This window comes from Canis aureus, chromosome 7, assembly GCF_053574225.1.
Source record: "Canis aureus isolate CA01 chromosome 7, VMU_Caureus_v.1.0, whole genome shotgun sequence".
Classification (NCBI taxonomy): Eukaryota; Metazoa; Chordata; class Mammalia; order Carnivora; family Canidae; genus Canis; species Canis aureus.
Genome location: NC_135617.1, coordinates 32,595,737 through 32,622,606, shown reverse-complemented (window position 1 = coordinate 32,622,606; position 26,870 = coordinate 32,595,737). Strand labels below are relative to the sequence as shown.

The 26,870-nt window shown below is 33.0% G+C and overlaps 1 protein-coding gene and 1 pseudogene across 5 annotated transcripts in view; both read right to left on the bottom strand.

Moving 5' to 3' along the window:
* Positions 1-26,870, bottom strand: part of PHIP (PHIP subunit of CUL4-Ring ligase complex) — a 131,862-nt gene that overhangs the window by 70,410 nt on the left and 34,582 nt on the right. For all 5 annotated transcript variants that reach the window (XM_077903303.1, XM_077903301.1, XM_077903299.1 and 2 more), the window contains 8 exons: positions 14,493-14,714; positions 14,112-14,212; positions 9,360-9,430; positions 7,870-7,970; positions 7,736-7,776; positions 6,881-6,979; positions 5,907-6,060; positions 5,346-5,480 (listed from right to left, as the gene is read on the bottom strand). In XM_077903303.1, the coding sequence (XP_077759429.1) occupies positions 5,346-5,480; positions 5,907-6,060; positions 6,881-6,979; positions 7,736-7,776; positions 7,870-7,970; positions 9,360-9,430; positions 14,112-14,212; positions 14,493-14,714 (924 nt within the window). The remainder of the gene's footprint in view (positions 1-5,345; positions 5,481-5,906; positions 6,061-6,880; positions 6,980-7,735; positions 7,777-7,869; positions 7,971-9,359; positions 9,431-14,111; positions 14,213-14,492; positions 14,715-26,870) is intronic.
* Positions 14,721-24,569, bottom strand: LOC144317228 (high mobility group protein B1 pseudogene; annotated as a pseudogene).

Below are 26,870 nucleotides of genomic sequence, written 5' to 3'. Positions count from 1 at the left end.
TCCTTTTAATAGAGTGCAGATATACGGCATCTTGTTAGATGAGATAGATAGGTAATGAAAGAGATGGAGAGATGAAAGAAAAAAAGGAAGGAGAGAAGGAGAGAAACAAAGATTTACCTTGAAATCTTGATTTACAAGAGAACACGATATGAGATACCTATTTTGAGCTTCTCTTTCTGCCTTTCCTAGATATATGCGGCTACAATTGTCTTAAATGAAATTAGAGGTCACACTGAGAACATTTTGTCAGAAGTATGCATGTGCAAAAATTCTGAGTGGTGGATTGGCAGCCTCTGTTTGTTTGGAACGTTGCAAGGAGAAATATATTGTTCTGGATTAGTGGACACTGGAACATTTTTTAAAAATCTCAAGTAAAAGAAAGGTTAATTATAAAAATAAGGAAAATTTTAATTAAATAAAAATTGTTATTTGGAATTTACTCATGAAACAACAAAAGCAAAACTTAAATTCAGTAAAATTGCCTTCTAGAAGGAGACATTGTACTCTTCAATTAAAATCAAAACCAGACAAGAGGCAACAAACTACAGCTTTGAGTAACATTGACAGAAACAGAAAGATATGGAAAAAGAGTCATAAACACAGCTAGAATAATAGATACAGAGAAAAGAAAGGGAACAAGAAAGATAAAGCAAAAGCACCAGAAACAGGAGGAAAGCTACTAATGTGGGGTCTACAATCTCGCTCCAAACATCTTTTACTTACTATCTAATAATCAAATAGCCTAGTACTAAGAAATTTGAAAGTCTCTTTTCAAAATGATTTATCATTCATTTAAACTTACAGTTAAAACATAGCTCTACTGTGTTAAGGGAAAAAAGGCTATAAAACAACTTTGTATTTAGGAACACTTTTGGTTGTATTAAAGTCCCAAACTTGCCTACCTCTTTCAAGGAATTGGAATATTACAAAATCCTTCACATTCAATTCTGAGTTTGCACATATTTTCAAGTTACTTCTGGGAATAATTTATCTACCTTTTAACATCAAATTGAAGTTTGAAAGCATTGAAAGTAGAGTTTAAAACAACTATAAAAACGAAGCTATACTTAGCTTGCTAAGTTAGAAATAGTCTAAACTTATTCTTAATATACACTATCTGCCTTTGACAAAATACTTAAATGTACTTTTATCGTTAATACTTAAGTTATATAAGGACTGTTCAGCTATAACATGAATAACTGACATAGTTTTTAGATGATGTAGATAAGTAAATCTTAAGAGCTGGAATTTATATATATGCATTTTAAAATAATAAGTTGTCTTATCATAATCTTCTCTACAAAATTCTCTTTAGTTTCATTATCTGGCTCATAAAAAAAAAGACATAAGAAGGTTCAAGATTAAAGTTTATACATGTAAATGTATAAAAAATGTATATCTTATACATTTTTTCAGCAAATACACTATGCTATTAAGTTTATTTTAAGATTACTTTGTTTTTAGTTAAGGATGAAATAATGGTGGGAAGGCTACAAGAAACATATATTGTCTATTTCACTTCATGCTCTGTCATACCTCACTTGTCATATACTTCCTGTATATAACAAAAGCAAACCCAACACCCACCTTTTATCATTAAGATCCTTGATTTAAGAGGAAATCTAACAGTAAAGATAAGTAAATCACTTTTTCTAGATAATACCACTAGCAAATTGAGAATCTATTTGTTAGATTCTGAAATGAAATCAATTAGGGGATTATATAAGCAAACCAGTAATAAAATCTTTATCTCAATTCTTAATTGCAACCCTTGTCTACAAATTTAGGTGGTCCTAAAAAAGAGTTCAGATTTTTAAAAAGTTTAAGCCAAGGCTTGATACAGGGAAAAAAGAATTAAAATATTTACCAGAATGATGACTATCAGGGCAGTATTAATATCTCAATGTCTCATATTTTAAATTTAATAAATGTATCATTACTTTTTATTAAAAAGTTTATTTTAAAAATTACTGTATGTCAAACATGGGCATTTACAAAGCTCAACTTTTCACCTGTGAAAGGCTTTTCATTAATACAGAATTTTTGACAATTTCTAAAATTTCATTTAATTTTTGTAATAAGAAAGGTAGAGTAAAATGCTGATTAACACAACATAATTTTTGTTACGTGATTTTATTACTTCTTGCAAAGGTATTATGAATTTCAAATGGAAAATCTATTTATTATAAAAAGAAAACCCAATAGTAAAGCAGTATCCTCAAAATATGATTGATAATAACTTATATTTTAAAGAATTTGTATATCAAATTTTTATTATTTTAAAGGTAACTTACATGTCTTATTTTCTAACTATAGGTTTAACGGTGAATTTATTTATTTAAAATCAAAGTTGTAAGCTTTGATTTTTAAAAGTCACATGAAATATTACTTAGTCTTAATAAAACTTCATCTAATCTTTCACCATTTCTAGTCTAAACAGGAGTATTCCACTAGAATTATTTATCCTTAAATTTTCCAAGGCACTATAATTAGTCCCTCTATAGAGCATTAAAAAAATATTTATGATTGAACTTATTACTACTACAATTTAATATAAAGGTTTGAACTTGTACTTCTTCAAGTTATATGGTATTTTAGTAACTCAAAAAGTTGCGGGTGCTACACAGCCAAATACTTTTTACTAGTATAACCAAAAGTCAACATTCGGGAGAGTGGACAGTGAGCACAAACTTCTACTCCCCTCTCAAACTGCTTTTATTTTCTTAATAGCAATGCTGGATGCTTTATCTTCCATTTGTCCATAGATAAACAATGAAATGAACAAAAGAGCAAAAAGTAGGGCACTTAGATAACTTATAAATTAAGAGAGAAAAAAATCATCAAGCTAAATTACAAGATCTTAAAACTTCTATACTCAGAGTTAATATTATTATAAAAACATTTTCTTCTGGTGACCTATCACTAACTAGGTAGCACTGGAAGTTAGCTGTGCAATGGTCAATCATTAACCAGAGCTGGCATTAACATAGTAACAATGAACAAAAAAATATGGGTCTAAACCCCAAGTACTCTTTTATATACACTGTGACCTAGGTAAACCTGTGCAAAGAAATTCATCTCTACACGGTTACTCCATTCGTAAATCTAGTAATAAAATCTAAAATCTACCATGATTACATTACAAAGTTTTCATGAGACCCAAATGAGGTAATATGTACAAGTACTTTGGAAGTCATTAAAACTCTTGCGAAAAATTAAAAAGAGGATCTTTTCATTTTCTAGTTTTTTAAATGCAGGATATATTTTTAATCCTTTAAGTCTACATTTTGTCTTTCTCAATTTGAATATTCTTATGGACACCATCCAATTCCACTTATTGCGGTTAATTATTAAAGCTGTTTCTTCTGCCCTTTAGAGGCTTTTCATATCTTGAAACAGGAAAAATAGCTTTTCTAAAACTCTTATTAAAACAATTTTTAAGGCAGTAGTAATGTAACTAATCCCCTAGCTAATTTCAAAGAATATACATATAATATGGCTGACTTCTGTTTCTGGCTATCTCACTAATTTATGATGGTCTAAGAGCAAATCACTTCAATCTCAATGTATTCCAATTTTTATAACATAAGGTGGAACATTAGTGTGATTAACTTACCTGATGAGGAAAAATTCACCTTTGTAGCTTAAAGGTGAAAGCAGTATTCAAGTATGAGAGAAAACTTTCCCTCCAAACACTCTACTAACACACCAATGCCTTTTAAAAATATGAAATTACTAAGAAAAGTCACTAATAAATGTATAGGCCACAAATTGTTTTCTTTTGAAGCTATAAAGACAAATTAAGAAACAACTAATATTTTTATTCAACAGAGATGTCCCAAAAAGGAGCAAACCAGAAACACAAGGATAGAAAAAGAATGAATTCTTTACCAGCATACTTAAGTTATTTGCTCTTAAAAACATATCTGTACAATATCACTAAGGAAATCCATTTGTCACTAAAAATTGTACTCCAAATAATTAAATCTTTTTAGAAGAGTGAGAATTTGACAAATCTTCGTTCTTACTTTTTATACACTAAGGTATCCATAAAGACAGCCAACTTAATTCCTTCACTAATGAAAACTCTTGCATCTTATTCTTCCCAAATGATCTTATTACTTCTGACTATACAGAAGTAACTTTACTATGATTATCAATCAAGTATAATATCACTTTCATGAATTCTTTTCACAAACCACTGTATTTCACAAATGACACTTCTGAAATTTTTCTCTGGCAAAATAACTCTGACTACACAGTGTTTCATAATTCATTACGAGGTTTCTATAATAATTTTAAAAAAATCTAAAGATGCTGAAATAGAAATAAAAGTTTTTTATTTTGTTGAAAGTTATCTCTGATATATAAAAATAGATTAAAAATATGTTATTACTGGATAAACCAAGTATTTGAGGAAAACTTCATACAGTGGTTACAGAGATGTGTTAACAATGCACAGTAAGCTGTGATATTAAACCATTACAATTCCAATATCGAGCAAAATATACTAAAAATCTATATATGAAGCGAAATGTGAAGAGGAATGGTCTGAAATAATATCTAATATACTATAATTGGATAAAAAAAACAAGAATGCCTTTAATTTGGCTTTAATTTTAAAATGAGTGTATTAGGATGTAGGTGCCTGGCTAGCTCAGTTAGAAGACCATGAGATCCACTCATGTGAGGCATAAAGATTACTTATAAGTTTTATAAATAAAACTTTAATAAATACATAAAATGATGGTACTGGAATCAAATCCTGTTGCGCAATAAGACTTTTAAAGTACAATACCAAAATATAAATATTTAAAATTTTTTCACATTATTTTCCAAAATTTCTCTTATTTATTTATTTATTTATTTTTTAAATTTTTATTTATTTATGATAGTCAGAGAGAGAGAGAGAGAGATAGGCAGAAACATAGGCAGAGGGAGAAGCAGGCTCCATGCACCGGGAGCCTGATGTGGGACTCGATCCCGGGTCTCCAGGATCGCGCCCTGGGCCAAAGGCAGGCGCCAAACCGCTGCGCCACCCAGGGATCCCTCTCTTATTTATATTATATTGTATTTTCATACTTGTGAGTCTCTCAAAGTATCACTGTTAAAACTATTTTAAAAACCAAATTAGTTATGACCAATATACATGTACTGTAATATGCACAATTTTCTTTTAAATTTAACATCTAAATAAGAGTGTACAATTCAAAACTCTTTTTGAAACTTAAAAGTAAAATAATGTCTAACCAAACTCCTACATGGATTTCCTTTGTGATATGCAGAATACCTGCACGAAGTCCCCAAACCTTTAGCAGCTATAAAATGAAGAGACTGATAATTACCATATTGAAATACGATCGAATTTTGACTCCTCTTGCCAGATCCCACACTATCACGTTTCCATCGTGACCAGCAGAAAAGAGAACTCTCGGATCAAATGGGTGTGGCTCAAGGACGAATACCTCATCTTCATGACCCTGAAATATTTTTGAAGTGGCAAAGAATTATAAATTTTAAAAATGGAAATTCAATCAAATATCAATATGGCAACATTTCTAGAATTTGAATTCTAAGAATTATTAAAGTGGCAAAAATCTTCAAATTTATCTATGTTTAATGAAGCTGAGCTAATACCACCATCCAAGGTTTCGCTATCATTTGGTGAAATCTGAGACTACTACTGATGCAGCCCTACATAAAAATGACAGCAAGGATCTAGATTTCCAAGCCAAACCATTTTAACTATATTTTAAAATTATTTATCTACCACAAAGATCTGTTATCCATTTAGCAACATTTTTTAGCTAACTTTATATAAAAGACTTTCTCAATGAAAATAGTCCATTCTATAATTATTTTCATTATACCAAATAAAAATGAGTCTTTTTTTTTTTTTTTCTCACCATCAGGACATGAATTAGTTGACCGGTGTAAGAATTCCAAACTTTCAGAGTCATGTTATTAACTGCAGTTATAACTGTATTGTCATGTCGATCCCAAGCTACCATAGTTACTTTCATTTTTGTGATTTTATCTTCTATTCCTTGAAGGTTTTGGCTGAAAGTGATGGAGGCAGTATTTGTTTACACTGATATTATTTATTAAAATACTACTATGACAAAAACCTAAATGTGTTTTCTTATAATTTATATTTACATTCATTGCATGGATAACTATCGTTCAACAATTAAGAATAGTTTGAATCAACAAAGAATAAGGGCAAAAATCATTCCACTGAGTCAGCGAACCCAGGATTTCAGCACTCCTAAAGCCCTTAGTAATAGATGATCTTGAGCATGTTATCTATTAACTCTATCTAGATCCAAGAGTTCTGTGCCATGCTGCTCACTATCCATCCTTTACTGCTGGTGCCATGCCCTGCTAACTGCTTTGCTCTCCCATCCATCTGAGACTACTACATACAAATACAAGTACAGTTAATTTATTAAATACTAAAACCAAATAACAGTTACAAGGTGAAACAGAACTTGTCTTGGCTAGAGAGAACCATTACATATACTATAATCATCCCTCAGTAACATATTATATCATCTCTTTGTGACTGATGAACAATACAGTATGTCCCACTTTCTGAAGAAAACTAGCTAAACTTACAAGTATTCCTACAGTACTATCACCTCCTTAACAAACTGAACTGGAAAAAGTCATTAATGCAGATCTTCTCATACATATAGAAAAAAAATTATTTCAGAAATATCCTCTATCTCCGATAGCACTAATTATTACAGAAAAGTAATCATTTTAACATGAATTATCACATATGTTTTTATAGGCTGAGAGTCACATCAACCTATAATGTAACATACTTTAAATGATCTATCTTTATGGATGTAAGATTTTAAATTTGATTTCTTACCCTGCTGGACGAGTAGCCATATCCAACAAAATGCTCTTCCATTCTCTTCGTTTAAATTGCCAAATACGTGCTGTTCCATCACGACTCCCACTTACAAATCTGTATTAAAGGAAGCCCAAACCCCCCCCCCCAAATCACATGTACTTAACCAAAATGCGTATTTCTAGAGCTGTTTTTCAAAATACTAAAAGAGAGTACTTATCTTTACTTACACAGCATTCTAATACAAGAGATTACTCTTTCAGATATTCTCTGCAAAACTAAGAACTTCTGCAACTTTATGGGCTTTTAAAAATTTATACAAATACATTCTAATGTGTATGGTTAAATCACAAAATAACATTCAACAGTGATTCAAGGCCACTATTTACTACCTTACAAATAGAATCAATATTTTCCAATGGAAAAATATTGATTTTCCTCTCAGTATTAAAGAACTTGACTTCTTTTACTCAAGGTGCTTAGAAATAGCTTTCTTTCATTTTAAAATAAGAATCTGGGAAAATTTATATCATTTATATCATTTAAGCTTATCATCAATAAACAGTTCTGCTTCAAATATTACATTGTGATATATTTTCAAACTCTACTAAAAGTTTCCCTACACTCTGACATGTACAGAAAAAATATAGGGTGGATAAACGTCCCTATTATTAAAAGTGGCTAAATAAACATTAACACAAAACATAAAGATACACTCAGGCTATAGTCACTTTTTAGTATGACTGGTCACGACCTTTATATTTTAGTTGGCTAGTTTGTATATAATTTCAATTAAAATCTGACTACAAGAAATGTCTTTATTTGAAAATTTTAAATTAGAATTAAATTTACAAACAAAAATAATTATTTTACCTGTTGCTAGTGTTGGAAAACTGGATACTGTCAACTTTGTCCTACATATAAGCAGATAAAAAAGAGAATCCTGAATATAAACTATTAGACTCATTTAAAATTGTTCCAATCTAATTCTTTTTACCAGTACTTACAGTATGGAACTCCAATTCTGATATTTTCTCTGGCTGACCTGATCCAAAAAAATAAACCCGAATAATATGATCTGTGCTTCCTGTTGCCAGAAACATTCCACCTGAGGAATAACAAACATTTATCAGTAAAACGTAATTTCAAAATCTCTGAAAATTAAATAAAATGCAAGCAACATTACCATGATATATACTGATGATTAGCATTTTACTCTAGAAGTATACATATTTATCCTAAGTATATAACACATCTTAACCCAAACTTAATAAACTTTTACCTTTACAAACACACCTTTAACTAGGATAAATTTTTCAATACTTACAGAAGATTTCTACTACAAATGACTTCACTAAGTAATTACATAATTTTATGTTAAAATTATCAGTCATGCTCCCTAGAAAACATGCCTTTTAACTGCCTAGGTCCTTCTCTTGCCACATTCTTCTGTTAAAATCCTATCAAAGTTTTAGGGCCCAATTTCTTCAGTAGGTTGTCTTTGCAACTCTGCAATCGAATGAGCCTGCCATCCTCTCAACTCTTATTTAAGACTTCTTCTCATAGCACATATATTCTACTTTGCATTGCATTATTTATATATGCAATTTACCCTCTCTCCTTGGAATCAACACTCTCCCACAGTGTTGAAAACAGTGCTATATAACAGAACTGCTTACAGAGTACTCTGAAATCATGGATAGTGCCTATAATTGTTATTACTAAAAGGAAAACTATCTTCATGGCAGTAGCCGTAGAAATCTAGAAGTGAGAAAATAAACATGTTTGGATATTAATATGGCAAAAACAGATTTATGTCATTAGTTTGCAATCACCTATCTCAGGTACTACTGCTATTCACAATTATCAATTGAAAAGATAAGTAAAACTGGAGGTAAATGTGGAAGGAACTGGTATTAGGAACACTTAAGTATTAAATCTATTGATGTTTCATTACACTTTCTCATCAATTCATTTCAAATATTCTAGTTATAATCTGTTTTAAAAGACATATCCATTCAAAATGCTACTGTATAAACTCAAAACATAAATGGGGTATCCGCACTGCTATATAGCTACCTTTTATAAAACAAAGAAAAATTTGGAGCAAGGTAATTAACAAAGATTTACAATTACAACCAAATTTATTTCACTTAGCTACAGGTTACTTCCAAACTCTATGAAAATATAAAACATATCTAAAATATCTTTCTTCCGATGAGATAACTATTCAAAGATCTATTCTTTAACAGAGTCAATTCTGAAACTCTTCTCTCTTACCAGAGAATTATGGTCTCAAAAAAATTCTTAGTCATGTGAATACATAAAATAACTCTAGCAAAGTTCAAGTATTTCTAATTTATGACCATCCCCTGGTCTATGTATGCAAATATGATTTATATTACAATAGTAAGTATTTTCAAAATCTTATGTGTTCCACTAAAAGCTTTCTAATGTACAACTTTAAGTGGAAAATTTGGGAGGAAAAAAATCTCACCAGCACTAAAAGAAGAACAGATCATTTGAACTCCAGGCCGAGGACGCTCTGTAAATTTAGCAGGTCTTGGACTAGAATACAAAATATAAATAATTAAAAATATCCCCAAAGGGGTCAGCAAGACCAGAAATGAGCGGTTTCAAAAAATAATCACAGAATGACAAAATTAAATAAGAAGCAACAGATGGCTCCCTTCCTAAAAACAAGTTGAAAATCATTGTGTCGTGATCAGCAGATCTTATGGCAAAATCCTACAGATTTTGTAGGAGCTTCTGATTATACAAGATCTACATGTGAAACACTCTCAAAGCCACTGCCACGTCAGAGATGTAGTTATTACACTTACTTCTAATCAAATTTAACAGGTTCTCAGTTTTTCATACAGTACAGTAGCAATGCACAAATACATTAGAAAGTCGTTTGTAAATGTGAGCACACTAGCAAAATAGATGCTGTCTCCTGTGGCTTATTAATAAACTTTTTCAACGTTAGACACTGTAAAACATTTTCCTCCGTTTATTATCTGATGCGATGAAATATACCTTTTAAGACTCCAGAAAGAATCTTACACTCATCCCAGTGAAAATCTGAAGACTGTTTGAATCTTAGATCAACTATAATCCTCATTCAAGATAGCTACAGAAGACAGTGATCTACACTCAAATATATTTACACCAATTATGTAACGGTTATAAATTATGTCTTATATTAGCACTATGGACATTAAATGTTTGTTGCAATCACTGATACTAAAGAAAGAAAAATTATAGACTTTTACAACATACCAGCTCCAATACAATATATTTGTAATGCTCCAATACAGTGATTTTTTTAAGCCCTACTTAACATACATTTTGACCTAGTTTTTCTAAGGATATCAGAGGAGAAAATTAAAAAAAAAATTATAGAGCCTTAACTGAATACACTGCATAACTTCTACAATCCACAGCAAATGAACACAGAATGGTTTCAGTTTTGAGATCATATAGGGGGAAAAAGTACAAAATACTTATGATCTATCAGCTATATATTTGGAACAAGAAAAATCTTTTTGACTGATACAGAAAACAAAAGTATTTGTTAAAAAATTTTAAAATACATTTATAAATAATTTTTTAAAAAAAGATTTTATTTATTTATTCATGACAGAGAAAGAGAGAGGCAGAGACACAGGCAGAGAGAGAAGCAGGCTCCATGCAGGGAGCCTGATGCGGTACTCAATCCCAGGACTCCAGCATCATGCCCTGGGCCCAAGGCAGGCACTAAACTGCTGAGCCACCCAGGGATCCCCATTTATAAATAATTTTTTAAAAGATGTATTTGAGAGCAAGAGAGCATGCTGTTATGCAAAGGGGTGTGCAGTGGGAGATAGAGAGTCCTAGCTGACTCTGTGCTATGTATGGAGCCCAGCGTGAGACTCCATCTCAGGAACCTGAGATAGTGACCTGAGCTGAAACCCAGAGTCGGTCACTTAACTGATTGAGCCACCCATGCGTCCCTATATATAAATTTTTAAAGTGATATAAGAATTTTTTTTAGTCACAGGATGTAACATAACTGAGCATGAATAGAACTCTGTAGAAACAAAGTTACTAAAACATTCTTACAACTTAATTATTCAGAGTAAAATTCAAGTAACTGTAATTTAAATAAATTAATCTGAAATTATAAAGGCAATCTAATACACTATTTTCATTAATACCTTGTGGATCCTAGCCCTACATTTTTGTTAACTTTTGGCACATTCTTGTAAGTGTTAAGCAATCATTTTGTTGCAACTTAATCACGATATGCAAATAATAATATAGGTTGCCATTTTACAAGGACTTTAATTTTTTAAAGGCAAAAAACAGTTGTACAGGTATAAGCAATTTATTTTTAAATCCACATTTGAAGAAGTATTTTAAGATAAGGCCTTGGACTCAGGCAATTCCAGCTCTGCCTCTTATTAGGTGTATGACCTTAGGCAAGTTAACATTTCTGTACCTCACTGTCTTCTTCTATAAAATGAGAGTAAAACTAAGACATATCTTAAAGAGTTACTGAGATAATGAAATGGGTTTAATCCATAGAGTACTTAGTACTGTGCCCAACACACTCAATAAGTAGGAGGATTATCAGTACTTTAATTTACTTCAGTCAGTTCTAGATAATCCATCAATGAAAAATTGCTCTTAGTCTGGTACAGTGATTGAGAGGGGGTTCCAACAGTGTACTTCTAGCATCCACCTCAGTTTTCTCTCCTATCTGTCCTAAAGATTGTACTTGTACCTTCTTATGGTTGTCATAAAGATTAATGAGATGACAAATGTAAAGTGCTTAGTACAAGCTTGGCAAGTCTAAGTGCTTTAAAAATTTTTGTAATCATTATTATCATCTGTACATTTTGAATTTCCATTCTTCCCTTCACATCTAATCTAAATATGCTTGGACAGCTTTCTCCTACTCAGAGATCTCTTCAGCAAGCTATCAAGTCACCTAGTCACTCCTATTTCTTATCTACGAAATAGCATTTTTATCAGTGTGACTTGTTAACATCTACATTAACACTGTAAAAAAGCAAATTTACCTAAAGATTTGGGTTTTCAAAATAGGTTTTGTTTACTAATAGAACTGATTTTCTCAATTAATGCAGATTAGGTTGCTGAAGGCACCACCCCATCAGATCATACAAAAGCATTATAGCTCAATACAATTTTTTTGCGTTTGATCAGTAATTAAAGCCCATGATAGTAACAATGTACATACCGCCAAAATTTATGGCAGCCATGAGTAAAAATGGAAAAGAAAATCCACTTTGGTGTCCCAAAGTGTCTAAGAAAACGCCTGACTTTAATTGAAAGCTTTTGGGCAGCCCGGGTGGTTCAGCGGTTTAGCATCACCTTCAGCCCAGGGTGTGACCCCTGGAGACCGGGGATCAAGTCCCACGTCAGGCTCCCTGCATGGAGCCTACTTCTGCCTTTGTCTATGCCTCTCTCTCTGCATCTCTCATGAACAAATAAATAAAATCTTAAAAGAAAAATACATTAAAAGCTTTTAGGGACAATTAAAAACAGAGAAGAATACTACCTATAAACAAGTAGAAATAACCTTTTACACCCAAAAATTGGAAAATCATGAGGAAAAGCATGGAATAACAACTCAGTGGAACAAAATGGAACTGTTAAAACTATTACAAATACCTACGACAAAATGTTAAGGAAAAAACCAGCAGAAAATTATATACAGTACTCCACTTATATCTACATTAAAAAACATACCTATGTGAAAAAAATGGATAGGGTAATTGGGCTAACAGGTGAATCTATGTAAAGATTCTGAAAAAAAAAAAAAACATTTATATGGGAAAACTCACTTCACAAGAATTCAGATAAATATTGTACTTAGCACTGAAATCCTCAAGAAGCACAAAGTGAGAGTTTAATTTTGTAAAAACATTTTTGTTCCTATGCTAATTTTAAGACTGTTAGTCATGTTTTTCTTCTCTACAAAAACAAAACATGGAAAGACAATGGTATCTCAATCTGGTCCATAAGGAGGTAAAAAATACTCAAAGGAAAATGACAATTAACTATTGTCTACACATCAGTAAAATATTTAAACTTTTATCTAAATGTCTACAGAAAATCTTTAATATTTATATTTTAAATATTAAGAATGCAACTAAAATGAAATCAATTTGCTTTCTCTAAAGAATTACATCTTTGATCGGAATCCTCTTTTCAAATGAAGTACAGTTTATTTTATTAACGTTACTCTAGCTGCCATGGCCTCCTAATGCCCTGTTATAAGAGGTACTCTCCAGGAATGTTAATGTTTATGAAGCTTATGTAAACGTTACTATTTTAAAATAAAGACATTCATAAATTATTCAACTTGGGTTGACAATTTATAAATAGAAGTCAGATAAAAGTATTGAGATATACCTTCTAATCCAAATGATGTTCTACCATGAGAGCACAGAGATGACCATTTCAACATTGCAAAACCATGGATGTACTACTTCCCCATTCACTGTCTGTCTATGGGGCAAAATGTAGCACTTCCTCTCCCTACTACACTCACTTGAGAGGTGGCATGGCATAGACAGCACGGATGAACAGACAGGGAAGTATTGTTCTAGTCTTGGCTTTGCCAATTTTTAAGACCTTTTTTTAACAATGGGAAAGTTGTTTAACCTTTTTTGCCTCATTGTCCTTAACTGAAAAATAACACTGTCTAGCTAACTTGTTTTAATAAACCAAGACATTAATACAAGAGAAAGCACAAATGCAAAATGCTATTATCGGATTGGGGAAGGATGCATCTATCTACCTTGATGTAGTTTAGTGAAAATGTAATCAGTTTTCCTAAGTTTACTAAGATCTATAATAAAATCTAAAATTTGCAGATGTATGACAGAAATAATTGTAATTCTTCTAAAGAACAACCTTAGGAACTTTTTAAGATTATATTCTCAATACCAGAAGAAGCTACTGGGATGAAACTATGTGGCACACAGAAAGGAGTGGTATTCTGAAGGAAACCCCTAAGGCGGGGGGGAAAAAAAAACCCCAAACACGTTAACATAAGAAACTTTGTTTGAAGCATGAAAAACAAAGGAAAACATGAAAATCAAAGAGGTCAGTGAATGCATTTTTGTTACTTACTCGAGGAGAATAAATAAATCTCCTATTGTTGACTACTTTATACTATTGCAATTTTAACCATTAAACTAAACAATTTATTCCACGAAATAAAAGAGCAACTGACTTTATTTTAAGGGTTCCAGCATCCCACAGCCAAAAACAAATAGTGCCATCTGCCCCAGTAGAAGACAGATATCTCTTTGAGCCACTGCACAATGGTGAGAACTGAAAAATAAATGAAGAAAAAAAATCTTCATAAGAAGAGAGTGACACAGTCCAAAAAAATAAACCTACTTTTTACTATGCAAATAGAAACTACAACAGGGTTAAAAAACATCCAAAATTAATGAAGGTCATGACTACGATCTTATTTAAAGTCCATGTATTTAAAAGAAAGAGGAAATATTCATTTCTTCATTTTAGTTCACTTTATACAATGGATTATAAAAATGACTTAAAATTTAAATTAAAATGAAGAACATTTTACAGAAATTAAAATAATTACCTGTAGTGATGTTATAGATGCACTGTGGCCCTGAAGAACAGCCAAAGGTGCACATGTTCGAAGACACCAGACTCGGATCATTTTATCACAACTTCCAGCTGCTATCATGGTGTTCTCATAGTTTACAGCCATGTCTGATATTTCAGCAGCATGTCCTCTTAAAGTAGCTAATAATCTCCCATCATCTGTTGCCCAGATTTTCACAAGACAGTCATCAGAACCCTTAAAATAAAAATGTGTATTAATGGAATTAACTCTATAAATTTTTTTTGAAGATGTATTTATTTATTCATGAAGACACAGAGAGAGGGGCAGAGACATAGGCAGAGGGAGAAGCAAGGCTCACTGTAGGGAGCCTGATGTGGGACTCAATCCTAGACCTCAGGATCAGGACCTGAGGGAAAGACAGATGCTCAACCACTGAGCTACCCAGGTGTCCCAACTCTATAAATTTTAATTCAAATTTTCAACAGAAATAAGAAACTGTATCTGTAATGTCTGTTTCCCAACAATTATATTTTAAAATGCTGAAACATGAAATATTTGTTTTAGGAATTCTCCTCTATACATGGCTATTTTTATTGTTCTTACAAAACAATACCTGTGTGCTCACCAATCTAACAGGAGAAATAGGATGTTAACAGTAATGTTTACCTATGATCTCCTAGTCAGCACCCAAAGTAACCTCTATCCAGAATCTTGTGAAAGATTTGAACTTCTGAAGTGACAGAACAAAACTGTAATAGTAGAACAAACGTAATATACAATAGTGACTAATCCTGTCTATGTTATTATGTTATACAGTAATAAAAGTAAGCTAATTTGGGACTTTTTCTCCTAGGAAGGTAAAAACAATACATATGAGTTTTCCATCAGTGATCTTCAGCTAAATACATTTCGTATAAAATCACCAAAGCCAGGTTTTTAAAAAAAATTTCAAAAAAAAAATTCAGTTTATCTGTATGAAGTCAGTAAAAATACATAAATTACACATTTACTCTGCTATAGCAGCATATGCTCAGAAAAACACCGTAAAGGATACAAAGGTTTTCTATGAATACCCATATTCACAAATAAACATTTCAATTTCACATAATCCAGAAGAGATCAGAACTTCTAGGCTCTATTATTTTTTCTTTTCTAATTTCCTTTATTCATTTTATAGCTGTAAATTTATATACTTTTTTACCAACCTCTCCTTATTTTCTATCTTTCATTATTTGGAAGATTTTAAATGCACAAAAAAGTAGAGAGTGTCATTAGCCTCATATATCCATTTCCCAGATTCAAACTTATCAAAAGGTTTCAAAGGTGGAATGTTACAACCTTTCCAATTTAATTCTTAAAAAAACAAAAACTCTTACATTTGACATTAGAAAGTGGTTAGAAGATTCACAAAAGCAAATGACACAGATGTGTTACTGTCTTCATACTGTTATGACATATAAATGATGACATAGTATTAACAGAACGTGTTAAATGCTTATACTAAACCAGACTCTGCCAACAGTACTTAGAATACTCTCAATTGACTCACATTCTTCTAAGCTTCGAAGCAAATGAAGTGGGTCTTTTTTTTTTTTTTAAGATTTTATTTTTTTTTTTTATTCATTCATATGAGAGAGAGAGAGAGAGAGAGAGAGAGAGGCAGAGACACAGGGAGGGAGAAGCAGGCTCCATGTAGGGAGCCTGATGTAGGACTCAATCCCAGGACCCTGGGACCACACCCTGGGCCAAAGGCAGGTGCTAAACTGCTGAGCCATCCAGGCTTCCCTAAGTGGGTTTCTAAGCACTAAAGACTAGTGATAAAACTTAACTTTGTAAATTATCTACATTAAAATCCAGTATTCTTTTTAAAAAATATTTATTTATTCGCGAGATAGAGCATGCACACATGTGCACAGAGGAAGAGGGAGAAACAGGCTCCCCAATGAGCAGAGAGCCCAATTTGGGACTTAATCCCAGGACCCTGGGATCACGACCTGAGCTGAAGGCAGATGCTTAACACACTGAGCCACCCAGGTGCCCCTAAAATCTAGTATTCTTACCACATTCATTTAATCACAGGCTTTTTATTTATAAAACAAGGTAGTTAAATTGGATGATCCCTAAGGTTCCTGCTACCTTTAGAATTCAGTGATTCATACACTTATTTATTTGCCTTGAGATTAAGTATGTGCCAAACACCAGATATATGATGATGAGATGCAGACACATAGTAGTCCACTCCTCAGGAAGCAAGGCAGAAAAGTACAAATGTAATAATATGCCCAAAGTGCTATACTGTTAATCAGAAGAGATCCAAAGAATGGAGCAGTGTGTTTTTCCTGAGAGGTTAAGAAATAAGTCTGGAAAAGAATCCAGAAGCAGTGATGCCTGGACAGTCTTTCACATGAAGAGGCAATGCAGTGTTAGCAGCTTCAAGCACTCCACTCCAGGCTTCAATCTTCAAGCACTCCATTATCAAATGTCTCAGTTCACCACCTGGCATCATCACTTTCTACATGTTTAACCTTGGGCAAGTTACATGTTTCCTATGCCTCAGATTTCTTTTTGATAACTATCTCAGAAGATTGTTGCAAAAACAGAATGAGTGAGGATAGTGCCTGGCATATGGTAAGAACTATGGAATATTACCACCACTGCTTTTGTTGGCAGTCCTATTCTTACTTTTACTTTAGCAATATTCTTACTATTTTAAAAAGAACAAAAACATCCCATATGGCAACTAGAGAAAAAAGTTTGATCAAAGGCATGAATATGTGAATGTGAGAACTGCAAGAAGTCTGTACACTAACAGAGTATAAGGTAAAGGCAGGAGGATAGAGTCAGGGAAAAACTATGAAGAATCTTCTTTCACAGTATACTAAGAAATAATGTTTTGTAATGGGGATTACTTAAGATTATCAAGCAGGTCACTATCAGGATCAGATTTATGTTTTCCAAAGATCCTGTTGGCATCAGTGTGAATTGGGATAGAAAGTTAGAGGCCATCTGAAAGTTGTTATAGTTTAAGTAGGAAAGAATGAGTGGTAAAACAGATTATTACAGAATAGAAATAATAAAAGAGATACAATAACTGGGGAATTAAAGGGATGAGATTACATCTCAGCTATCTGTGGAAAGTAAAGAAGGAACCGTAGTAGACTGTGCCCTTCCAGAAAGTTCATCTACTTACCACTTGGCACATGGGAATTGCATTAGGCATCTGTTGAATAAAAAATGGCTTTAAAGCATTTAATTCTTAAATTCATTTATTCAACCCTTTAAATTTCACAAATTAAGTCAATTAATTCACTTTGTTTATCTTCTAAAAATTAAGGCAAGATTTGGCTCTGATCTAAATTCACAACAAAAACAGGGGGTGCCTGGCTGGCTCAGTCAGTAGAGCATGAGATTCTCTATCTTGGGGTGGTGAGTTTGAGCCCTAAGCTGGGGGAATAGAGGTTACTTAATAATAAAAAATAAAGGTTATAAATTTACAACAAAAGTAATATTTTAGGTAGGCTAATGCTGGTAGAATATACGCAGAAGTAAAATCATGATATCTCATTATGCTTCATAGTACTGATAGAATTAGTTCTGTTCGTATGTATTTGAGTAAGAGTTTGCTTTATATTCTACTATAGAAGATGTTTCACGTAGTTTTCATGTTAACAAATAGGAAAAAAGAAAAACTAAACACCTTTTTGACCAAAATACCAGCTTCTAATGAAAAGAATAGTAGCAACCAGTGATCTAACATAAGCATTCAGTGACTTTTCACCAAGTAAAATCTAGCAAGAAGTCCCATTATATTTCTAATGCTTTGTTTAGTAATCTCCCCAATATAATATTTTATAGTTTTTCTCTTTAGATAAGTGCGAAAATAAAACAGCACTATGTACATTTTCCCCAAGTATGTATTATTCCAACTGACCTTTCTTTTTTTCCATTCAATTGCAGGAGAGAAATTTTTTACCTTTTAGGGAAATCTCTCTTCACTCTCTTCTTCTGGGACCTATAAAGTAGTACCCTGTCCCCACCCTCACTCCTACCCTCCCCAACTCCTGGCAGAATTTCAAAGAGAACTCTAAAGCATCCCTAAACAATTTGTATTTCATGCATCATTACTTATGATCATTAATTTATTTTTATAGGAATGTAAAATTAACATGATCTGACAAACTCAACCAAGTTCTTTTAAAATGACTACCAGAAACATATATACATATGAATAATCAACTGAGGATGCACAAGAAAAATTAAATTTACTTGGAAAACATTTTTAAAGTACTATACATGTGTTTAAAAAACTTTTTACATTTTATTTATTTATTCATGAGAGGCACAGAGTGAGAGGCAGAGACACAGGCAGAGGGAGAAGCAGGCTCCCTGTGGGGAGCCCTCGATCCTGGGATCAAGATCTGAGCCAAAGGCAGATGCTCAACCACTGAGCCACCCAAGGCACCCCACTACATGTGTTTAAATTGAATACGGAAGGTTAAATTAAAAATTGATGAAATAATTATTTTAAAAAAAGAAAATACAGAGCAGATTTTGAACAGACACACTTTCTTTCCCCAAAGCTACCTCAAATGTAAGTACGGTTAGTAATAAACTGAAGAGTAGGACATTACAGTCTTTTAATCAAAATGTTAAAAAAGTGTTATGGACACTAAAATAAAACCAATGTCATGTAAATGGTGAAAGGGAGAACAATCTTGAACCTATGAACAACATAGACAGGGGCGTTGGCTGGGAGGAATACACAGGTTTCTAAAATATATAATGGAGAAAGATATGGTAGAAACAGCAATTTTAAAGTAAACAAGAAAGAAATTAGATGAGTCGTAATTTTGGCAATAATTATTAACAAATATCTGAGGATTATTTCCTAAAACCAGAGAAGGGGGAAACAAGAGAAAGGAGCTAAAAAAAAGTGAATAAAGTGGAATAAGAGCAATAAGAAAAAAGGAAAAAATCTGCGAGCAAAAGTGAAAGTTCTGCTAAAATTAGCATGATATATAAAAACCTCAACTGACCAGATTTTTTCAGCAATGCTCCAATGCCTAGGAGAAAACACAGTAGTCATTTCTCTTCAATAACATCTAAATATTGCTCTTAGAACAGGGGACTGGCAAAGTGAGAAAAGCTGAGACTACAAAGTTTAAGTGGAAATAACAAGAAATTAAGCTGAAAAGGTTTTATCTGAGGAAGGTAACAGAGGGTTTCAGAGAGAGTTTGGATTTAACCCAGTGAGGTAGCTACTGAAGAATTTTAAGCAGACAAGTTTTGGTTACTATAGTATTTTTAGCCACAATTAAGTTTAAAGAAATCTATGAGCTAGGTGCAAAATTGAAAATGCTTTTTCAGAATTCATTTTTAAATCAAATTTAAATATTAAGCTAATGTTTAACACCATGCAAACATAAGACAGCAATGTATCACTAGTTTCACTCTTCAATAATGTTAAATTGTCATATTATGAAAATGTATTCATTAATGTTGTCATTTGTCTATGTCAAACCTAGCATTAAAAAAACCTGAAAAAAGAATCACAATGAAAAGAATGTATAGCTTTAGCTTACTTAAATCCTGAAATAAAATGTGACACTAAATTTTCAGTGACTTTTATTTTTAAGGTGAAAACATCACTGTCAATGTAAGGATAAAGCCAAAGAAGCAAAACAATTACCTTACCTTTATTCTGTAAAAAACAGCAGTATAGAAAAGGCCTGGTAAGAAAGAGTAGGATTGCTAAGTAGGCAGTGCTAAGATTTTATTTACTTATTCAGAAGAGGCAGAGACATAGGCAGAGGGAAAAGCAGGCTCCCTGTGGGAAACCTGCTTCAGGACTCGATCCCAGGACTCCGGGATCATGACCAGAGCCAAAGGCAGACATTCAACTACTGAGCCATCCAGGTGCCCCTATTTTACTTTCTTTAATTAAAAAAAAAAAAATTATATTTATGTAGAAGCATTCACAATGTCAACAATACAGCTGTAACTTTTTTTTTCTTTTTGCAATTACAGAGGTATTCTGTTAAGAAAATAATTCTTTCCTATTAGATCCATTGGAGACACCCAAAGAGGACAAAACTACCATCCCCATATATAACTAGTTTCTGCTGTGCACCAATAAGAACCTGCTTTAAATTTCCATGCCCAGTTACAACCCCATACCATCCCAGGCAAAGTTAGTGGCTACTGAAAATATCACCTGGGCAGGACTATCCAAATAAAGATACATCTGATAGTATTAACTATATAAAAAAAGACAAATGACAGTTTAAAAACAAATTTTACAAGCCTATATTTCAAGTTTTTCCTTTTAAAAGCAATGAGTTGGGGCGCCTGGGTGGCTCAGGGGTTGAGCATCTGCCTTCAGCTCAGGGCATGATCCCGGGGTCCTGGGATTGAGTTCCACATTGGGCTCCCTGCAGGAGCCTGCTTCTCCCTCTGCCTGTGTCTCTGCCTCTCTCTCTCTGTGTCTCTCATGAATAAATAAATAAAATCTAAAAAATAAAAATAAATAAATAAAAGCAATGAGTTGGGGATAGGGTAGTTAATGCTTAACAGATAAGAATTTTAAAAATTCTGCCCTACTCCTCCTCATTCATCTTCCTCCTTTTCCTTCTTTTTCTTGCTTTTCTCAACCCCGATGACTCCTTTTTTTTTCCCCCTCAGCCTTGACAACTCCTTCCCTCATCTCCTGCCCCATCCACCACACAGGCTTTCCTTTAGTTCAGTAGGCAGCAATATCCTCTTTGTATTTTCCCTTCAGCTTAACAGCCTTCTTTTCATAAGGCTGCTTGTCATCCGCAGCAGTGTTAATCTACATCTCTCCCACTTTCTTTGCAACATCACCAATGGATAGACTAGGATGTTTTCCTTTGATTTTAGGGTGAAACTCAGAAGAAAATAAGAAAAAGGCTAAAGAAGGCCTCTTGGGTGCACTGAGACCCTTGAATTTTTGTGTTTCCTCTCTAACAGGGATATAAAAGTTTTCATTTCTCTTCCATAATGAGGCCCATCTGCCTTTTCCATGTTTTCTAATTTTTCTATTTGGCAGACATAGTCTTCTACCTCTCTGTGTATTTCTCAGAAAACTCTGAGTAGCTGAATGAGGCATCTGGGTGCCTCTTCCAGTGCTCCTCCCAACAAGTTTGCACAAAGAATACTATACATGATGACATTTTACCTCTCACCTTCTCAGGAACTCCTCTGCCCATGTTTAATTATTTTTCTCAGGCAAAGAGTCACTCAGTGCCTGTCTGGCTCTCACTTGCCCCAGCATGTTCTCTCACAGAACCCAAATTTTATCAGTAATAATTTCAGACAGTAATATATACTGTGAGAAAAATACAGTAAAGTGTCTAACTGGGGTAAACAATTGTGGAGTATGCAGAGGGAAGGTACTCAGGAAAGCAGTGCTTCAACAGAGGACTGCTAATAAAGGAATCAACCAGGGGCATATTTTGGAAAAGATAATTCGATGCAAAGGGAATAGCTGTTACAAAGGCTCCAAAGCCATAAACGGGTTTTACAAGTTTGAAGTACAGAAAAAGACCAGTGTAAAAGAAGCTTACAAGAAGAAGGGAATTACTCTTAGAGACATATGTCTGTATCTCCCCTAATAGACTAAGTTTCTTGCAAAAGAGAACGTTATTCATTTTTATCTCTCTTATTGACTGGTTGATTCATTCATTTGTTCTACCCCTAATGTATATACTAGATACTCTGAGGCATTACAGATCTAAAAAGGTTCAAGAAAAAAGTCTTTGTTATTAAGAAGTTCACAACTTAAGAGACATCTAAACAAATTCACTGCAACATAAAAGGAAGATACAATATAACAGAAGTACGAAGATTAGTGGTAGTACTGCACTTTCAGAAAAGTCTTTTTTTTTAAGTTATCAAGCTTTTTGAAAGAGTAATCTGCATTAAGCCTCTTCCATTTTTCAATTCCCAATCACTCCTCAGTGCATTGTCATCTCCTATCTCTAATACTAAAAGTTTTTTGTTTTTTGTCAATGTCGCCTTGACAAGTCCAAAAAATGCCTTTCAGTTCTAATTTACTTTAGGTTTCCATCTGTTGTAAAATCCTAATCCTTTGTCTCTTAAGACACTACTTTTTCTCTGGCCTCCTAAGCAGCTCTCAGTCTCAATTATTGACTCTTCTTTTCTTTCACCTATTTTAAAATTAGTCACACTCCTATGAGGTAATATAATCAATTTCCATATTCCATGATTCCCAAGCTGAATCTTCTAGCCTTAATCTTTTTCCTGAGCTTCCAATTCCTCTTAAACATTTCTATTTAGCTATATAGGTTAAGTATTTCAAATTTAACACGTCCACTGTCACAAATTTCTCTACTTAAATCTCTACCATAGTAAGTGACATGACTTTCTAACTAGTCACACAAGTTAAAAACATGTGATCCCAAATTCTTCCCTCTCAATTCTTCCCTACACTCAAATGAAACTCTTAAATCCTAGATTCTAAAATCTATTAACTCCATCCCTATTTTCACTGTGACTCTGTTCAAGCCATGATGATTTCTTTCATGGATCACTGACAGAACCTTTTCACCAATTCCTCTATATATAGACCTAGTTTCAATCCATCCTTAACAGTAAGAACAAAGGGATTGTTAAAAAGAAATTATACTCACTCTTCTTTCTAAATCTGTCATTTTCTCTCCATCGCCTTCAGGAAAGAAACCCATTCCCCTCCCCTTCATATATCACCAATAGGATCTTGATGATTTTGTCCCCCACTACTATCTCTAGCTTTTGCTTAATGATAATCCATATTTATTCTTTGCCATATCCAATAATACAAACTACATACTATACTCTTTCAGGTTTATAAATGCCTTTCCAAGTCTGCAATATCCACCTAAACTCAGCTGAGGTGTCACTTTTAGTTAAGTTTCCCTTACCATCTCCTACAACACACTAAATTAGATACTTCTTTGCCTATGATACTTCAGTATCTTATAGCTTCATTCAAGCTTACCAATTCTATCAATATTGTCTATTGACAATCTGTGAACTCTCCAGGGACAGATACTATGTCTTTCATTTCTAGATCCTAAATGTCTAGAAGAGTGTCTAGTTAGAACTTATAGCATTTATGGGAACATCTTATGTTCTTCTGCTTTAATTTGAAGAGAAATGCATTTTTTCAATAAGGGAGTGTGGTGCCTAGGTGGGTCAGTTGGTTGGGTGTCTGACTCTTGATTTCAGCTCGGGTCATGATCTCAGTGTTGTGGGAGCCTACTTCAGACTCCACACTCAGTGGGAAGTCGGCCTGAGATTCTCTCTCTGCTCTGCTCCTCCCTCCACTCTCTCTCTCTCTCAAATCAATAAATACATCTTTAAAAAGGGGAGGGAGGATTTTTTATATGGTTAACATACTTTTTTGTATTGTGAGTGAATGGCTTCCTCCTGAGAGAATTTGTTAACTCTGCTTTTCTATGGTAAATATTATTTGAGGCAGTGATTTTAAAACCAAGTGAAAAAAAAATCAAGAACTAAGAGAGAATGAGGAAGCAAGTCTGACTTGATAATTGTGCTATCTCCTTCTCTGGGTTCTTCTCATTATTTTACTGGGAAAAACCCATTAAAATATTCCAGTACAAAATACTTATAAATTATACTAATACATAATTTCACTTATCAATTACAATGACTTCATTTTGGATCTTGTAAATACGGACTTATAAATATGATGTTAAGAAACAAAATGGATAAAATTTATTTAAATCTATCTATAAAACCAACAGCAGGAGGTAAAATTTAATGACTGCTTACTGTAGATCTTGATCTATCCTAATTGCATGCATTATTATACAAAAATCTTGTGGGGTTAGTACTATTATTACCATTTCTCTCCCTCCTCCCTTTTTTAAGAGATGAGAAAAATGGAGACTAAAGTGTTCAGGTAATGTGTCCAAACTACACTGCTAGGAAGTGATAAAAACTGTGAGTTGAACTAAGAGCTACCTAATGCCAAAGTGGATGATCTTAAACACAGTGCTATCGATACTGCCTATATGTCTACTCAGAAAGGACTCAAGAGAATCTGTCCTTTGAAGAAAAACTTGCATATACACTACATGAAACCTTTGATATCTTAAGATATCAAACACATAAACAGGAAAAACTGGTTGATTACTTAACTGTTATTCCAATAAATAATAACAGTGTGCTCTATCACAGGAATCACTCATTAGTCAACCATGATAAAGCTTTTAGCCCATTGGTTTTTGAGACTGATTTTCAAAACATTAGTCAGTAGCTAGTGTGTTTCCAGCAGCCATCCCACTTTATGAAATTAATATGAACAGTGAACACATGTGTACCCTACCCTATTGCCACTTGAGGTGATAATCATAAAAATACAAGGAAATTTTAAATAACAGTATTCTTCACATCTATGCATTTCTTATCACATGGTAACATTTTGGAATTGACAACTGCAATCACCAGTAAAACATTACAAATAAGACTATGAGTTTGGCCCAATTAGCGTATTATACCACACATAAAAAATCAACAATTTTAGACTCTGGTAGGACCCTGTATAAAATAATATAGAGATTATTTTCTTCTCTTTAAATATGTGTCTTCAACTAAAGAAAAATAGAAAACAGCTTGTTCTTCACATGTCATTCCTTCTCCCCAAGTCAAATGGTCTCAAATGTAGGAATTAAATGTCTAGAACAGGGCCAATAACTATCTTAGAAAATACAGTCATAAGTACTCACACGTGCTAGTCTGTCAAAATTACTCAACTCTGCAATTTGGTAGTGCAAAAGCAACCACAGGCAATACATAAACAATTAAGCATGCTTATGTTTGAATAAAATTTTATTACAAAAAGAGGTAGAAGGCTGGATTTGGCCCACAGGAGTAGTTTGTTATCCTCTGGTTTAAAATGCTGCTCTCCAATTCTTTACCTCCTGCTCTACTTAACTCAGGAGACAGCAACAGCACATTATTTCACTGCATTTTCAAAAAAATTTAAGGAGACTATGTATCTAATTCAAAACAAAACACACATACACACACACAAAACACACAAAATGTTTCATAATGTACAACAAACAAATGCTTACCATCCTACCATTTTTAAAGAATCCCCAGAAGATGCCTTACTAACACCAAAAATTAAGTTATATTTTTATCACTTCAATGTAATGCTTCTTTTTCATTATTTCCGTTTATTACATTTTTGAAAAAATTCTTTTAAAAATTACAAATGCCAAATTTACCTTGAGAACTGAATTTAAATAGTAGTATACTGAACTTGAAAAAGTGAAATATAATTTTTCATTACCCCTGAAAACAAATTACTGTTGTAGTAGATATATCAAGCACTTTAGCAAATATGTAGATACCTGTTCTCCACTCTGAAAATAATGATCAGAAAATTTCACTTTTATTTTGCTTCACAGAGAACAATGGAAATAAAAGAGAAGGAGAAAGAGATTACTAATCTAAGAAATGATATGCAAATGTCTGAGTGGATTAGAGCCACGGAAAAGATATGTATGGAAATCCTTTCCCACATCCTGCTGTTGAAGCTGTTTTACAGGTGACTGGGATATATGGATAAAGAAGTAGATATAAATAAATCTCAGTTTACAAGCATATTTACTTAAAAGAGGGATCTGTAATTGTCCCCAACTGTGTAAAATTTACAGCTGCTCTCCAAAGACAAGAGATAGGAATTTCTATTTTAATTTCCATTTCCCAGTTTCTTACTTCAAAGAAAATGAAGGACTTTGTGAATGAATGCATACATACCTTCAGCCCACAGGGTAGTATTTAATTTTAAGTTCAAGAATAGTGTAGTAACTATCACCCTTAGCGGATGTAATATTAAAGCCCCTAAAAATAAATAGAACTTTTTCCAAAAGTAATTTTCTCAAAGCTGAAAAGCTCTGCTTTTCTCCATTTAACAAGTTAAAAGAAACACAGCAAAAAAAACCCAAAGAGCCTCTAAACACATGAAATATACTGAAGAATGAGGTACTAAGGATAATATAAAAAGATACATTTAATAGTCTTCTCTAATTTGCTTATCACACTTTAGAAAAGTCCTTGGTATAGAACTGAAATTTTTATATTTTTATAAAATGTTAAACTGCATGTTTGATATAATACTGGGAGTTAAATTTATCAATAATATAGCATCATTATATAACTGCCTGTGCTACAACATGTCTTTAAGGAATATTTCAAACTTGGATCAAGTCCACTTCAAGTACAATCTTTTATTATAGTAAGCTAAATAATTACCTGAATATCCAGTTTTTCATTAGAAGAAACAAAAGTTCTATTTCAAGTTCAACTATGTTTCTTCGATGCCATATATGGATTAAG